This window comes from Genypterus blacodes, unplaced genomic scaffold (genome assembly GCF_046128005.1).
Source record: "Genypterus blacodes isolate CSIRO-AG114 ecotype Tasmania unplaced genomic scaffold, CSIRO-AGI_Gbla_v1 ptg000106l_1, whole genome shotgun sequence".
Taxonomy (NCBI): Eukaryota; Metazoa; Chordata; class Actinopteri; order Ophidiiformes; family Ophidiidae; genus Genypterus; species Genypterus blacodes.
The window spans coordinates 701,296-718,807 of record NW_027466910.1 but is presented as its reverse complement, the minus strand read 5'-3'; the positions used below and the strand labels follow the sequence as shown (position 1 = coordinate 718,807).

The window sequence follows — 17,512 nt, the reverse complement described above, 5'->3', positions numbered from 1 at the left end:
TAAAATCCAGACCAAACAAGTATACAGAAAGTCCCTGAGTCTATTGAACATCGTGTTCCCTGTGTTCTGTCGATGTGCATCCCATATGGCTGCAATTTGAAAGAGATTGAATTTGAGATTAGGGTTTTATGTCGTGTGAGGTAATAAAGTTGAACTGAACTGGGGCGTTTCTTTGAGTTTACATGTTATTTCTGTGTTCATGTTGGGCTGAACATGCAAAGTGGAAAATTGTCTTTTTTCTTGGAATTGGTCTTCCATTAATGTTTAGGATCATACGACTGGAGACCTGACCTGTTCTTTACTCTGTTCATGCTGTGAACGGCTCCTCCTCCAAAGGCCACTCTAGTTACTTCCAGCTGACTTCTGGCACTGCTTCAATGAAATGCAAACAATGGCCTGTATCGTCTCCAATATCACCAAATTGGAACCTGATGTATCTCAAACGTGTGCTTGGATAATAAAGGGTGAAATGTATTCTAAACATCAGCTATCTGTATGTTTCAGGAGATGACATGAGCTGTACTGCAGATGGCCAGGTGTACACCAACAGGGACATCTGGAAGCCGGAGCCATGCCGGATCTGCGTTTGTGACAATGGCCAAGTCCTGTGTGATGAAATCCAATGTGACGAGCTGTCTAACTGTGAGAAGATGACCATCCCTGACGGCGAGTGCTGCCCCGTGTGCCAGACTGGTCCGACCGGGGGCGGGCAGGACAATTTTGGTGAGAGGAATCTTACTCTGTTTTGTTCTTTGGTGGAAATGTTCTCACATGGAATGAAACGAAACTAAATCTATTTACTTGACATTATTTTTCATGGATTGACTATGAGCGACTATTTTGAGATATCCAAAGCACAATTATGGAAGACAATAACACAATCTTTTCTGTTTTTCTGGGTTTAGGCGGAGGAGGAGGAGGAGGAGGAGGAGGAGGAGGAGGAGGGAGAGTCTACAAGGTGGGCAGTTGTGTGAAAGCCTCGGCATTATCACATCATTACCATATATTTCCACATGCACCTGTGCCTTGTGTCTGAACGCTTTTCTGTTTTCTATCTGATTATTCAGGGTCAGAAGGGTGAGCCTGGAGAGGTCCCACTCGTGAGTGTTTGCCAAATATGAACCAACAGATTCAGAATACAGACAAAAATATTGTAATTCATGATCTAACCCATAGCCTTGATGATGTGTTTGCAGGTGACAGGTATCAGAGGCCGTCCAGGACCCATGGTGAGCGTCTGCCTTACTCCTATGCTCCTCTAGATCACTGCTTTTCTTTGATAGCTCCCTTTAGTTGCTTACTTTCCAGGTTTACAAGTGCTGTAGGAAAGTCAACTAGCTGAATTGACACTAGATGGCATAAGAGCACAGTCACCTTCAGAACTTCCCCTTAAAAGGAGTTCTGCACAATCTTCCAATCATCTGTCACATTTGAAGCGTTGCCATGTCATAGAATTGCTCTGATGCAATCACAGTGTTATTATTGTGTTCAATTGTGTGGTTTTGCTTTTTACAACAGGGTCCCCCAGGCTCACCAGGAGAAAGAGGATCTCGAGGAAACAAAGGAAGGCCTGTATGTCACATCTACAAGACTCAAATGTTACAAATAAGTTCATTAGCACTTTTGACTCTGGACAGCATATTTTATATCAGGTAGAAAAAGAAGAATGAAATTATTATCTTCACATCAAATGTAACATCTGTTACGGTGATGAATGATGTGTGCAATAAGCAAAACCTGAGCAGCTTGAGGAATGAACAAGCTGGGCCCCCCTTTGTGTGCAGAGTCCAGAGCAGCCCAGAGCAGCTTTCTGTGGATCATTAATCAACAAATAACGAGTCTCTTCCTGCCGCAAAACATTCAAACGTCTCACGTACAAACACAGCTAAACCATTTCTATTAAACAGGAAACACCAAAGCGTCTGAATCTGCTGCTTTAAATTTCCTTCCCAAACATATGTTAGCTAACGTCTCCCCCTGCTGTTTAGGGACTGCGAGGTTCTGCCGGTTATGATGGAGAGCCTGGTATACCAGGTCAGCCCGGTGAACCAGGACCTGCGGGACATCCATCACACCCTGGGGTGAGTTTCAGTCAGGAGCATTGTTAACAGGCTGAACCACACAAACACACACAAATGCATGGATACAAGTTTTAGCATGTTCAGTAAGAACAAACATAGATCTCTAAGGGGTTATTTAATGGATCATACCTCTGAGAAACGCAAACGCATGTAAGTCTAACCAAACACAACAATGCAGAGTCACAGCCCACCAACTTCTAAACCTGTTTTTCATCTTCTGCATGTTTGGAGAGGCTCAGTCAATCATATTCAGGCAGAAATCTGTACCAACTAGCCCTCATCTGGAAATTCTACTGTTGATGTTCATGTCATGTCACACAGCGATATGGTACGATGCACACGCATGGATAAGCTCAACACAAATGGTGCACTGTGGGGAACAAACCCTATAATAAACCTGTCACTGTGCTTCTAGTATGTGGAGTTTTGTTTCCATGTTTTTTTTCCAGACTTAAACCCACGTCTCTCTCTCTTTCACCTGCAGGGCGTGGGAGCTCAGATGTCTACAGGGTTTGATGGGAAATCAGGACCCATGGCCATGTTAAGTGGCTCAAGGGTAAGAAAGTGAAAAGGAAGGGAAAGGAGAAAGAGATATAAAGTTGCCCACAAGTTACATGTGGATATCAGTATGTGTTTGAATATGGGCAGTAGTTTCTGACTCTCCATCCATCCATAGATTCATCCACTCTAACAACCAAATTCGAATCCAATTCCTGCTATCATCCATAGTGCTTTCACAAAACTCATCCAACTCTTTCTAGAACAAAACCAGACAATGTCAAGAGAGAAAGTTGAAATCTCCTGATAAATGATTTTCACGTCGAAAGTGAAATTAAATGCGTGGAATCAATCTGCTGTCCCTCAGTCTGCTGCATGTAAAATGGAGAGCAGAGGAATGCTCAGATTAAATCACATCCTTGACTGAATACAAATTTCTCTCAAAATCTCTATTGTTTATTGGTTTGCTTTAGTTTTATTTTAATGAAGCAAGGTCAAATGCTGCTGTCTTTGCCCTTCAGAATGACTTTAAAACACATTCTGCGACAAACTAAAGTAGTATGCTGATAAATTTTACCATGAGAAAGTTCCACAACAGAAATTCTTGCCTTCTTATATTTGAAAGCAGCATTTCCTTTAGGAGAATATTTTGATTTATTTGCCCGCCCCTGCATTCAAGGACTACAGTGTGTCAGCACAAACGTGACTCTAGTGGGGCTCAGCCAGGACCTCCATTAATCACATCATAACACACCACATGAATCCGTCTGCTGTCTTAAAAAGTATGAATCTGTCCTGCACTCGCTTCTGTTCTTCAGGTTGACTTCTTGTTTGTTACTTGATTGAGCTTTGTGTCTCCTGTCATTGTTTGTAGGGTGAGTCCGGATCAAGAGGAGCTCCTGGGCCCAACGGCTCGCCTGTAAGTCCTCAGCGTCTTCGTAAGATTCTTTGATGGACACAGAGTAGTGAGCGAAGTTTATTCTAAATCCCTGCATTAACCGTTTGCGGCTTTTGTCATTCTTTTTCAGGGTCAGGCTGGCCAACAAGGATCTCCTGGAGATGTCGGTGATCCAGGATATATGGTACAAACTGTTTTTGTCCACATTTTCTATGTGTATGTTCAAACTAAGCAGTCATGTTTTGTGGTTTTCATTGGGGTGAATCTGTTTTAAAGAAAATGGAGCAACTGTGTTTTTAAAAACAAATCTGAAAGAAGATTTGTGATTCTGCAGCTGAACTTATTACATGCCAATCTTACTGTGTGTTTCAGGGTCCACCTGGTCAAAGGGGACCTGAGGGCCCTCCAGGGAAAGCAGGTGAAGATGTAAGTCACCTCTGGGCTCTTTGGGTTTTGAGTTAGCAGACAGCTGATTGTTTTCTGTCAGCCTGTGTTCCACTGAAAGGTCACATCAACTTTCGCAAGAATGTCAATTGCCAAACGAGCCTACAGCAGTCGAGTGTGATCATATATCGTTAAAATAACACCTATATACGTTTGAGAGCCAGGTTCAACAAGGACTTATACAATAATCTGACGTATAAAATTAAACAAACAGAAATATTGTCTTACTCAGTCTTTACACTGGTGAATGTGTGTGAGGTCTTCTGTGAGGCCGATTTTGAGGCTTTGACTCAGCCTTACTACTGAAAACTTTTTAATCAAGCGAAGACATTTCCCTTTGTGTGACTTAAGAAGAGAGAGGAGAACTAAAATTAGATTGATTCGGTGACATTTACCTCTTTCTTTCTCCTGAACTTTGCAGCCAAATGAGTGTGTGTAACGTATAAATGTCATGTCCTCACACAGGGAGAATCAGGCAAAGCTGGAAATTCTGGCGAGGCTGGATTCCCCGGGTCAGCGGTAAGCCTCTCCACCTCTATACCTCCATCACAGCAACTGCACTACTAAGTTGATAAAGCTGAATGTCAGATCTGTTGCAATCCGCTACTTTGCATTTAGATTACATGGGGTAAGAGCTCATGCTGTGTCCACTTAATGCATATTCAATACATATCACTGACAGTGCGGTTCTATGTCACACATTTCAGGGTTCGAGAGGTTTTCCAGGGACCCCCGGACCTCCTGGACTGAAGGGTCACAGAGTGAGTTCTGCTCATCTGAAATCAATCTACATACTGATGAGCTACAATAGAAAACAGCTGATAGAATTTCCTTGAAAATGATGTGTTGGACCATGACTGCTATGGAAACCTTCAAATGAAATGCTTGCTACAGAAAAAAGTGAAAAGACACTCAGATATGTAAATAATCTGGAAAATTTGGTGCTGGAGCCTGAGAGCAGATTTTTATTTGTATAATATTTTGATAACAGGGCCACGGCGGACCACTGGGACAAAAGGGTGAAAATGGAGCTCTTGGATCCAAGGTAGGTTTGTCTACCATCTACATTCATTGGCTATATTGATTCCTACCTGCTTGTATAATAATAATATAATAATTGTATATAATACTGACAAACATTGTTCCTCTGGTTTCTTAGGGTGCTACAGGACCCCCTGGTCCAATGGGAGGATCTGGACCCCTAGTAAGACATATTCCCTAAACCAATTTAATCTGTTGACATAGGATCTCTAGTGATTTTTTTTCAGGAAGTAACAAATCTAATGTCACAAAAGATCACAGAATAATTATCTCATTAAAAGAAGTAGTTCAATATATCTGGATTCAATATATCTCACGGTCTTTACTGTTTCTCCTTCTTCATAACTGTAACTGATCTGTGTGTTATAGGGACCTGCTGGGATGCCAGGGGAGAGGGGACGCACCGGACCTGGTGGCATAGCGGTAAGGATGAAATTCCTATTGGTGATTCAGAAAGATGAATTACGATGGACAAGTAAGACAAGCAAGACAAGCAAGACAAGCAAGAGTGTGTTAATGACATGCACAATGACATGTTCGGGGGGGTTGTCTCAAACTGACTGGCACAAAGCTGATATACAAGACAAAATGGATTGTTTTTGTCTCTTAGGGTAAGCGTGGTCCACCTGGTAACGTCGGAAAATCTGGTCCAATGGTGAGTCAACATTTACTTTGGTGATCATCACGGGTGATCTACCTATGAAAGAAATAATAACAAAGTATCTGTACTCTGCTACCCCTTTACAGTCCTTGTTGGTATGCCTTATCATCATGATGCATATTTTTCAATTGTAGAAACATCATTGTTGTTGCTATTGCTTACAGGGTCCTTTGGGTTTGAATGGCCCACCCGGCTATCCTGGAACCCCAGGAATGAAGGTGAGTGCAGCAGCTACAAGTACAACAGCTTTCACAGCTACCATCAGCTTTGCACTGTGTGTGTGTGTGTTAAGCTTAATTATGGTAATTGTCAAAGATCTACTCAGTGGGATTTTCCGTCAAGTTACATGTACAGACTGTTTGTAAAGTGTTCTGAAGTTGGCAATTATCTTCCACAGGGACAACCTGGCCCTACAGGAGTCCGGGGTCCTGAGGGCCCTCAGGGACAGAGAGGAGAGACAGGTCACCTGGGAAGAGCTGGACAGACTGGCCAAGGGGTAAGTTTCTCTTTTACTGGAGGCTTATACATCAGATGTGGCACAACACACGGAAAACTTGTGACCAACTAATAAGACCTGTTAAATAAAGTTGCATGTAACTTCTCTAATTTATATCCAATATAAATATACTCACCATTGCTTTACATTGATAACCTAACGTGAGCAATTTTTCATTCATAGGGACCCATGGGTACAGATGGTGGGACCGGTACCAAAGGTCCAGTGGTGTGTATTCAAATTGCGAGATGTGTTTATAACACATGTACTGTACATGTAAGGTTACCTATCATATGGCTAGCAATGATATTTGAAGATAACTCACTTTGTTCATACAGGGTAACCTTGGTCCACAAGGTCCAGCAGGTCACCACGGACCTTCTGGCCCACCGGGACCACAAGGAAGCACTGGTCAGCCTGGTATCAAAGGACAACTGGTAAATTGGTCTTAGGTTTTACTCCTTTATATTGACTAATGATTGCAAGTTGATGGAATATCAATGTTTGATGTGCAACAGACTCGAGTTAATTTTTGTGTTCAAGGGCGATATTGGTGTAGGAGGATTTAAAGGAGAGTCAGGACCTAAAGGAGAAATGGTGAGCCCCAACACCAACACTACCTGTAGATGGAATACACATCTTGTATGCTTTGTTCTGACAATGACATGTATTTAAACTAAGGGAAACATTAAGTCTTACCTCTTTGTTGTGGGTATTCTAGGGTCCCTCTGGATCCCAAGGTGTGCTTGGACCTCAGGGTGAGGAAGGAAAACGAGGCACACGGGGAGATCCTGGCTCTATTGGTCCATCTGGTCCCCTCGGGGAGAGAGTAAGTCAATATTCTTCCTCCTTTTGTGGTATTATCAGGGGTCAGTTATGACCACAGTCTCACATCTCATTATCATCCAATAAGCCAGAGATATTGGAACTGCTTCCAAGATGAGTTCTGCTTAATGTTGTTTAAAGAATCAATGCAGTAATCTGTGTTTGTCCATTTATTTATTGAACCTGGTTAAACACAGTTTTAACTGACCTGCTGTTTGAGAGGCAAATTTCATTACATAGTGATGTTGAATCTAACTCATCGATTTGGTTGTTAGGGAACTCCTGGTAACAGAGGATTCCCTGGTGCTGATGGGCTTCCAGGACCAAAGGTACAGTGTATGCTTTCATGATCTTTAGAAACAGGTGTACTTATATTCAGTACACCCATATCAGTCCCTCAAAGACACAATATAACAAAGTCTTGTTTTTATTCTGAAGGGTGCTCAAGGAGATCGTGGAATTGGTGGCCCACCAGGGCCAAAAGGTTCTTTAGGAGATCCTGGGCGTACTGGAGAGCCTGGTCTTCCCGGTGCAAGGGTAACTTTACACTTTCCAATGCTGTCACAACTTAACTGGAATTTCTTTATATTTGCTATCATTTGTTTAACCATTTCCTCTCTTCTCTATAGGGTCTAACTGGAACCCCTGGAGTCCAGGGAGCAGAGGGCAAAGCAGGGCCACTGGTAGGTAACATTGCTCAATGTAAACATTTTCAGGGACAACTTTGACCTTACTCTGTAATTTTCATCTATGATGGTTGAGTCAATGATTGTTTTTTGTTTAGGGTGCCCCAGGTGAAGATGGCCGTCCTGGGCCTGCAGGATCCATCGGAAATAGGGGACCTGCAGGAACAATGGGATTACCAGGCCCCAAGGGCTTCAGTGTAAGACTTCACCATCATTCAGAACTCAGCATTGATAGTGGCAGGTAGATCAGTATGTTTGCTACAGGTGTATTTTTAATCATAAATCAATGTTTTAAACTCCAAAGGGCGACCCAGGAAAAACAGGTGAACAAGGATCTGCAGGTGTAGCAGGTCAAAGAGTAAGTACTATTTATGAATGATAAATTATTGTGATAGGTGATCACTTTCTTTTGCTACCAGCATAGTTAACGATTATACAGAAAATAATCAAAGTGTGTATGAAGGCAGCCCTTTTTTACACAGTGGATAAGTGCTTTAATTGTCAACATTGTCTAAAGGGTCCTCCTGGCAAAGATGGAGAAGTTGGACCTGCTGGACCACCTGGCCCAGCCGTAAGTCTCTCGATTGTAATTGTCCACAGTAACTGAAAAATGCATTTTCCTGTTAAAATTAATGACAAACAACATACGTCTCCTCCCAAAGGGTGTTGCTGGAGACAGAGGAGAGCAGGGACCTCCAGGTGTCAATGGATTCCAGGTATGACATTTTTGAATGGGAGTGGAATATTTCATTAACATTGATTTTAAAGAGTTCAATGAACTTCATGTTTAATTGGTTTTGTATTTAGGGTTTACCTGGAAACCAAGGGCCCCCTGGAGAACCTGGAAAACCAGGTGACCAAGTGAGTGTAACAAATGCTGCCGCTGATGGAAACCAGCTGACTTTGTTTTTTATTTGCTGTCTTGATGTCTTGTGACTCATGTTATCGTTTCATTTAGGGTATTCCTGGAGAGTTAGGTGCTGTGGGACAAATTGGACCAAGGGTACGTAAATCCCTTCCTCTGCTTTGATTCATATGATGGATTGTGCTGTTGAGTAGCTGAAACTAAAACCATACATTTCCCTACCAGGGAGAGCGTGGAATTCCTGGAGAGAGAGGAGAACTTGGTACGACTGGTCTACAGGGACCCAAAGGTATCCCTGGTGCACCAGGTCCAGATGGGCCAAAGGTACAGGATAATGTGCAGCCAGTGTTTACTTCAGAAAACACTGTACTGCTGACTTCCTACCCACCAATCTAGAAATGATGGAAATTCTTACCATGTTTTGAGACATGCTAACATCCATCCATTCTTCTTGAGGCTGTTTTTATTAACTATGCTGTGCGTTACAATTGCATACAAACAAGCCTGCTAACCTTTGTTATCTATCACTGAAGGGTAGCCCTGGTCCCACTGGTGCCCTTGGTGATGCAGGACCTCCAGGTCTTCAGGGAATGCCAGGAGAGAGGGGCATCTCTGGTCCACCTGGGCCTAAGGGTGACAGAGTAAGTTCAACATCATTATCTGTTCTTGTCTTGAACTTTGGGTCCGATTTACATCATGTACTGTATATCAGATAATTCGACCCCCTTAACCAGCGACACTGACACTGCAATTGCAGGTTCAACTTGTTACAAGGCTAGTCAAGTATCCGCGCTTCAGATCCTGTGTGAAGAAGTCATGTTGCAATTAAGTGTCTGGCAGTAGGTCTGGGCAAATATACACTCCAGGAGTACACTCATTTCTAAGACATATAGAGAAAGAAATAGTTGCTACATCTGCCAAAGACTGACCAACAAAAACATTAGGTGAGGGAAACAAAAGCTAGCATGACATTGCACAACTGTGGATGGAAGGATCATAGTGTGTGTTGGGGTATGGGAGGTGTGTAATAGTCATACCATCTTAAGTCGTGGAAACATTCTTGGCACTTTAGTTTACCCTTAAAATTAATATTATCACTTGATACCTCTATCTGCTATCAAGTCTGGGCCCATTCTGAAGTCTAATAAAAGATTGTTGTTTCTTCAATAGAAGTCATCAAAGTAAGGGCTTTTCTCTGTAATTTTTGTTTCTTGTAGGGAACAATTGGTGAGAAAGGATCAGAGGGTACAGCTGGAAACGATGGAGCAAGGGTAAGCAGAATATCTGTTCTGTTTGATCACTTTGGAAAAACAAATGCAACTCCTGAAGGGAAGGAGACAGGTTGAGTTGATGTAGTGCATGCTTGAAACTTGTCACAGCCTGTTCTCAGATACTGAAGTCCACTGACTTTCACTGATAACAGTAATGAGTGGAAATCCTCAACAGGGTGCCCCAGGTCCCGTTGGCCCGGTTGGATCTGCCGGACCCAGTGGAGAGAAGGTAATTTTCTTTCTTTCTAACATGAGAAGGAGCAGTTATTCACATTGAACTCACATAAGGTTATATTGGGAAAACATCAGTTCCAAAGATGCACACTATTCTGCAAAATCACGTTGCATCATTATTTTCCTGGCTGTATCTGTTAGCAGCTTCCATCTTCTAACGGCCACTATTTGGCTTGTGCTGCTTTGTCAAATATAAAAAGGATTGGATATATATTGGATGCTTGATAAGTGGTTGCAAAAATCCTGTCGGTAAACATGTAACATCTTTACAGGGAGAACCTGGACCCAAAGGACCGTCTGGGCCCCCAGGATCCAGAGGAGGGCCTGTGAGTAGAATTTGGCCAGTCTTTCAAGTTTGTACATGGAGTCCGATGTTGAAGATATATTATTTGGACCTAAATGTATATTTTCCTACAGGGATCAAGAGGTGATCCCGGCCCAATCGGTTCTGTTGGATTTGCTGGACCCCCTGTAAGTATTCATTCATCCATTGTCACTCATACAAATGCAATAATTCCTCACTTGCTGAGATACCCTGGCAATAGTGATACCTTTTGTTGTGTTTGACATAATATTGTCTTCCTTAAACAGGGTCCTGATGGCCAACCTGGAGTCAAGGGAGAGACTGGAGAACCTGGCCAGAAAGGAGATGCTGGGTCTCCAGGACCTCAGGGATTATCCGGTGCTCATGGACCACCTGTGAGTTGCACAAATAACAGAAAGTATCTACCAGTCATGTTTGCACTTTGGTCCAATCCTTTTATAGTGTGAACATCTAAAAAAAAACAACCTTGATGCTAATAGGCTTGTGATGACTTGTTTTCTAAAATGGTTTTGTTTTGTAGGGACCATTTGGTGTGGCTGGACTTAAAGGCGGAAGAGGAACACAGGGTGCACCAGTAAGATAATTTAGAATTTAAGTCTTATGATAGGATGATCCAGTGTACAGGGGATGGATACTTTATGTTTCCAATCAATTTTGTCAAATAGTGAACACCTCATTTTTGTATCAAATTGAAACACTTGTCTTATTTTACTGCTTACAGGGTCCAACTGGTTTCCCTGGATCTGCCGGAAGAGTCGGACCACCAGGTCCAACTGTGAGTGACACTTGAAACTACAACACACACATCTCTTACCAATCATGCTACATGCTTGACATGAGTATCTGCGGTATCTCATGACTAAAGTTGTTTGTTCTTGCCAGGGTCCTTTGGGAGAACCAGGACCTCTGGGATCCCCAGGAAAAGAGGGTCCTGCTGGCCTCCGTGGAGACCATGGACCCCCTGGAAGACAAGGAGAGCGAGGACAATCAGGACCACCAGGGAGTGCAGGAGACAAAGGGGACTCTGGCGAAGATGGACCCACGGTAAATGGGTGCTAATGTTCGGTAGTTGTGATATAGGAATGTTTTTAATCTCCAATACTTTGAAATAGTCTGTTTTTATTGAGCCCACCTTACTGTTTTTACTTCTAATGACTGACTATTACTCTTATAAAATAGGAATATGAGCTATTTGACAACTCCAAATCAAAACAAATGGAGAGAAGTCATACAGCTGTTGCTGGCCAGTGTTGATCTATTCTTGGCCAGTTTCAAACTGGTGCTGGCTCAACAAAGGAATCTCAAAGGCAAGGCAACAGTGGGTTCTCTCAGTATTTAATGTGTCTCTTTATTGTGATCTCTACTTTAGGGTCCTGATGGTCCTCCAGGGCCAGCTGGAACTACAGGACAGAGAGGCATTGTGGGTCTTCCTGGCCAGAGGGGAGAGCGCGGGATGCCAGGCCTTCCAGGGCCAGGGGTGTGTATCATCTTTCATCTAGACGTTAAATTGATACTATTATGTATCTATGATATATTGAATACAGTTCCAAACTGTGTTATGCTAGAGTGTTGTTAATGCCTTCTAAATCAATTTTTCTTGGGTATGTTATTACTCAACAGCATTATCTCATTATCTGAACATATTTGCAGCAAAACTAAACTTCATGTAGAGCAGCTTTTAGAGACTTTTAAACTCGTTTGGCATAAGGGTCCATAAAAAGGCACATCTCTTATGTGAATGCCAAATAGCTCCAGATCTCTCCAACTTACAACACAAACAATGTCAGTGATCTAGTTACGATCTGAATGACCAAAAAATAATTGCTGAAGTATCACTTAAACATATTTCTTATTTCTACGTCATTGTCTGAGCATTTCATGTGTTTTGTTTTTCAGGGTCCACCAGGAAAACAGGGATCCGCAGGAGCAGGTGGAGATAAAGGTCCCTCAGGCCCTGTTGGTGTGCCAGGTGCTAATGGACCACGTGGTGATCCTGGTCCTGATGTATGCAGATACTTAAAAATTGGTTCTCAAATTCTATTAAAGTGTCTCTTATGGGACCTCTCTGTAGTTGCCTTAACATGTGTCCATTCCTCAGGGCCCTGCAGGCTCTGATGGCCCACCAGGAAAGGATGGCGTTCTTGGACAAAGGGTAAGAGATCAAAGGAATCCTAACTTGCCTTGTATATTTCTTTACACCTCACAAGTGTGACCTTTGAGTATTCCTTTTTTCAGGGAGACCGTGGAGATTCCGGTCCAGAAGGTTTGGTAGGCCCCCAGGGTCTTCCTGGCACTCCAGGTCCTGTTGGTGCCCCAGGTGGTGCTGGAAGGAGAGGAGAGGCAGTAAGTGACTGTTTTTATGTCTCTCTTGTCTTCTGCCAACATGTAAATGGTACCTGGAACATCTTTATCACCTCTGCCAAGGAATTAATGTTATTTAGTCTGCCTGTCCAAGATGAACATAGACATATATACTCAAAAAAAGATGATTAAAAAAGGCCAGATGGTGTTCAGTTCATTTCCATAATGGGACTTAGAGAAAGAACTATCAGCCAAGTATCAAATGATAACAGTGGCGTGTTATGGACTTTTAGAGATGTTCAGTGTTGGCAGAGGAAGACAATATTTGAGTATCTTCTAGTATCTTATATTGCCTTTCATTTGCAGGGCTCAAGAGGACCTGTTGGTCCACCTGGATCAGCTGGAAAGAGAGGACTAGTGGTGAGTCTCCAACTGAGAACATTGAGGTCATGTGGTGCGAAAAGTTCTGATGTTATAAATCCGATTTAAAATACATTTTGGAGTTTTGTACTTAACAGGCATTTCCTGGCCCACGTTTAACGTTTTGTACAGTAAATGTAAATGTTTGACTAGATATTAATGTTAAAATACAAACATTTGACTCATGGGTACCTAATTAGGTAGCATTAATAATGAAATGTGATATCTTATCAACACAGGGACCCCAAGGACCAAGAGGAGATAAGGGTGATTTGGGAGATCATGGAGAGAGGGGACAGAAGGGACACAGAGGATTCACTGGTTTGCAGGGTCTCCCAGGACCTCCAGTAAGTGAAGTCAAGAAAAGCACAACCTTCTGTAAACCATCACACAGCGTGAAAGCTCCAGCAGAAATACGATTGTGGTGTATAACGTCCAGGTTCAATGAATGCAATTCAGATGATCAATGTATTGAGAGAATAATAAATATTTATCTGATTTTAGGGTACAGCAGGAGAGCAGGGAGCATCAGGTATCGTGGGACCAAGCGGCGCGAGGGTAAATACAACCCTTTCATTTGCTTCAAAATGTTTCTTTATGAGATAATGATTAGTGTCCTTCCAGCATGCTTTAACAGTCTCCACTGGACTATCATTCAGGGCCCCCCAGGACCTATTGGACCTCATGGAAAGGAAGGATATGTTGGTCAGACGGGGCCAATGGGACCTCCTGGATCTCGTGGATTCAGTGGTGAAATTGGACCAGAGGTATTGTCTCATTCCATCTTTCAGCACAGTATATCAAACTCATGCTGGATTGTAGCAGATTATTAAAGCAGCAGTGCATTAAGGAATTGCTGTAGTTAAAAAAAAAAAAAAAAAAAAAAGGGCCTAAATCAAAAACATTGTCTAAAAACCAGATTACGTCATTAAAATAATCGTCTTTGAAAAAGGTTTGTCAGGTGTTTTTTATCATCGTCTACTTCACAATCCATAGGGACCCCCAGGAGAGGACGGACCCGCAGGTCCTCCCGGTCCCCCAGGACCTCCCACAGCAGCTGTGGACGACCTGTTTAGCCATCACGACTATGACGCCGGTCCTCCACCTCCACCTGAGTTCAGCGAGGATGAGGCTCTGCCCAACAGCAACGCATCCACCATCGTGCCTGTGGACCCTGGGGTTCAGGCCACTCTGAAGGCCCTCAGCAGCCAACTCAACAGCATGAAGAGCCCAGATGGAACCAAGAAACATCCTGCCAGGACCTGTGATGACCTGAAGAGGTGCTACCCCATGAAGAAGAGCGGTGAGTTAGAGAGAAAATCAACAAATGTAAAGAGTAAAAACTGATTTTTCTGTAAGTTTTGCAGTTAAATTCTAATAAGCCTTCAGTTGATATGCTTATCGAAGCTGTGATCTCTCATAAGATGTATCTCTTACATGATACATCTGTGGTTACTCATAATAAATCGATCATCTAGGCGAATTCTGGGTTGATCCGAACCAAGGCAGTGCCGAAGACGCGATCAAAGTGCACTGCAACATGGAGACCGGAGAGACGTGCATCTCTGCCAGCCCCTCCAGCATACCTCGCAAAGTATGGTGGAACACCTCCAGGAACAAGCCTGTGTGGTTTGGAGCCGACATCAACAGGGGAACACATGTGAGCAGATACATTTCAATCCTGTGCCTGGGACAGAAAGGCAGGGACCTCGACTATATGAGGACTTTTAACACAGTTGATCAGAGTATTATCTTGGCCTAACGCCTTCTGTTCTTTCATATAGCAGTTAGCATAAAAGTCATATTGGCCTTGACACCAACTTTGCTTGTGTTTCTAGTTCATGTATGGCAACAAAGATCAGTCGGCAAACTCTGTTACGGTCCAGATGACGTTCATCCGCCTGCTCTCCAAAGAGGCATCCCAGACCATCACCTACAACTGCAAGAACTCTGTGGGCTACAAGGATGAAAAGAACGGCAACTTGAAGAAGGCTGTAATCCTGAAGGGCTCCAATGATCTGGAGCTCAAAGCAGAGGGAAACAGCCGCTTCAGATACACAGTGGTGCAGGACACCTGCACTGTAAGTTTCACAATATTCAATGTATTCATTAAGCAACATCATCCATCCTTCCATTCGGTCTAATGATCAACAGGATCTGCTTGTACTTTAATTGGAGTACATTTCAATGATGTCATTTATAATTTAACTGTCCTGAATTATTTCACCAATCAAAGTTAGAACTCAAGTCCACTTAAAAGTACAACGCAGTGGGCAGGTTTGGATTCCTACCTCCTGTGCCCCTTTCTTAAGTAGTTTGTTAATCTGATTCCAACCAGTAGGAGGCGCTTCAGAGATGTGATGTTTCTCACAGGACTCTAGATTTATGGATTTGGTATCAGCAAGTTATTATCTGAAAAAGTCTCTCAACAACATGTTTAATTAGTTGTAAGTTGTAAGTAAAACTGCAGCAAATTTGATCTTGTAAAATCTTGAACAATTAGTTTGTCCAGATTTGCCTAACCTTACTCAAGGATGACAAGAAAGTCCTTATGAACATTTTGAAGGATGTACATTTTGGGTTAAAATTGATCATAACCAAACTATGCACTGATTTCCTCTTCATCTCTCCCCTGCAGCAAGCCAATGGCAACTGGGGCAAGACAGTCTTTGAGTACAGGACACAGAAAACAGCAAGACTTCCCATTGTGGATATTGCTCCAGTGGACATTGGTGGCCCAGATCAAGAGTTCGGCGTCGACATCGGGCCCGTGTGCTTCCTATAAGTCCACCAGCAGGGATGGGTTGAAGAGAATCCTGAGACTATTGAACTATTGACAGCTGACCTGCTCAGCCACTTTGTACATACAAGTACTGAGGACAATTCTGGCCCTGTGGCAAGATATTTATTGTGCCTTTCAACCAATTTCAAGAAACCAAAGATTTGTAAGTTAGATGAATGTTTTAAGAGAGATTTACATTAAACGAAAAATTGGTAAAATTCAGAATCATTCCTGTTTCTTGTAGATGTTCCACTTCAAGCTTCCTGTGTTTCTAAGAGTTGTTTGTCAGAGTTTGCTCTTGATTGAGGAGTTTTTACTTGGACTGGACAAAGATTACAGAAGCTACCAAAGATTTATGAATATGAATGTCTTAGAGTAGTAATAACTGCTGTTTATAGGCCCACTGAATCCAAGTCGAATGCTTTATCTCGTCACTTTGATCTCCTGCTCCTTTTCACAAACTTCTAGTTTCTTTGTTTTTTTTTTATAACAAAGTGTTTTGAATATTAAACAAATCGTTGTGGTGCTATTGAGGAAAATTAATACGGCCCATGATGCATTCATAGGCAAAACGTATTTTCTCAAGACAGTTTTTAATGCAACTTTCTGTATCCAGTTCTTTGATCTCTGTACTGACCGAACATAGAACATTAAAGATCCGTTAAGACTGTCGATTCCTCAGTGTTAGCTACCTCGTCACCCGAAACTGAGAAACGATGACACGGCATGTACGTTCATTTTCACAGGTGCTATTTTTTTGTAAAGTAGTGTGACCCATTGTGCACGACGGTGGTGCGGTGCAGGGGTGTGACGGGAAGCCAAATAAAAGATCTTTCTGTCCATGACGGAGAGGCGACTGTGTTGTGGAGTGAGTGGTGTTTGGTCATCAGGATGTTATACTCTTATGCATGTCCGTTCCCCCTTTACCTATATGCTCTTGAAATTATTTTGTTTCTTATAACTATTTGACAGAATAAGGTGGCTGTGAGTGCCTGTTTTGCTTCATGTACTTCTTGCTATGCAACAAATTAAACTAAATGCTTGTTAATCCCCCCCCAAGCTTTTGTCATATTAATTCAGGTACGGCCAGGACTTTGTTTTAACGCAATAGATTTGTTCTGATCATGTATGTACGCCAAATAGTTTCCAGTTGTACTTAATGTGAGCTGTTTGTAATAACTGTACAGCACTGATTGTGCTTTTCTTAAGGGTCCTTCTATTGTGAGCATTTGGTTCCGATTTAAGTATTTATTTTAGATTAATCAGTGTGACTATTCTGTTTTTTATCAGGCTTGACTGCCTGTTTAAAGCCCCACAGGCAGAGAGGAGAGGAGGCAGGAGGGAGGGGGGGATTTCCATACTGGAAACAAATGATTCTTCCTTCGAAATAAATATTGAAAATACTTCTGCCTGTTCTTACTTGGTCCCTGCTAAACTTTTTGGATTACGATGATTTAGAAGGTTCTGAGTCTGGAGATGGTGCAAAATTGGCACAAAATGCAAAGAATCGATAGTAAAGCAGAGAAAACTGTGATGACAGTTTGAAGACGACGGCAGACGTTTCCAAGCCGAGCAGGTGTTCTTCGGATTGGAGTCGGGGGTTGGAGGAAACTCAGCGATTATCATGAGAGTCGTTGACACCTCTGGGCCCAGTGACCTGTCAGGTTACATGGCAGTGAGTCGT

At 42.6% G+C, this 17,512-nt stretch overlaps 1 protein-coding gene across 1 annotated transcript; it reads left to right on the top strand.

The window, feature by feature from the left end:
• Nucleotides 1-512: 512 nt before the first annotated feature.
• On the top strand, nt 513-17,169 carry col5a2a (collagen, type V, alpha 2a). The gene is made up of 53 exons (XM_076160520.1): nt 513-723; nt 906-958; nt 1,068-1,100; nt 1,197-1,229; nt 1,519-1,572; nt 1,989-2,081; nt 2,566-2,637; nt 3,454-3,498; nt 3,608-3,661; nt 3,850-3,903; nt 4,387-4,440; nt 4,629-4,682; nt 4,913-4,966; nt 5,081-5,125; nt 5,332-5,385; nt 5,573-5,617; nt 5,788-5,841; nt 6,021-6,119; nt 6,303-6,347; nt 6,458-6,556; nt 6,663-6,716; nt 6,841-6,948; nt 7,220-7,273; nt 7,383-7,481; nt 7,574-7,627; nt 7,729-7,827; nt 7,935-7,988; nt 8,148-8,201; nt 8,293-8,346; nt 8,438-8,491; nt 8,589-8,633; nt 8,721-8,819; nt 9,029-9,136; nt 9,713-9,766; nt 9,942-9,995; nt 10,273-10,326; nt 10,418-10,471; nt 10,592-10,699; nt 10,846-10,899; nt 11,047-11,100; nt 11,208-11,369; nt 11,695-11,802; nt 12,222-12,329; nt 12,424-12,477; nt 12,561-12,668; nt 12,993-13,046; nt 13,286-13,393; nt 13,551-13,604; nt 13,706-13,813; nt 14,043-14,349; nt 14,525-14,706; nt 14,885-15,127; nt 15,685-17,169. Exons 1-53 carry the CDS (start codon nt 513-515, stop codon nt 15,829-15,831), a joined length of 4,416 nt encoding a protein of 1,471 aa, XP_076016635.1. The 3' UTR covers nt 15,832-17,169.
• The last annotated feature ends 343 nt before the right edge of the window (nt 17,170-17,512 follow it).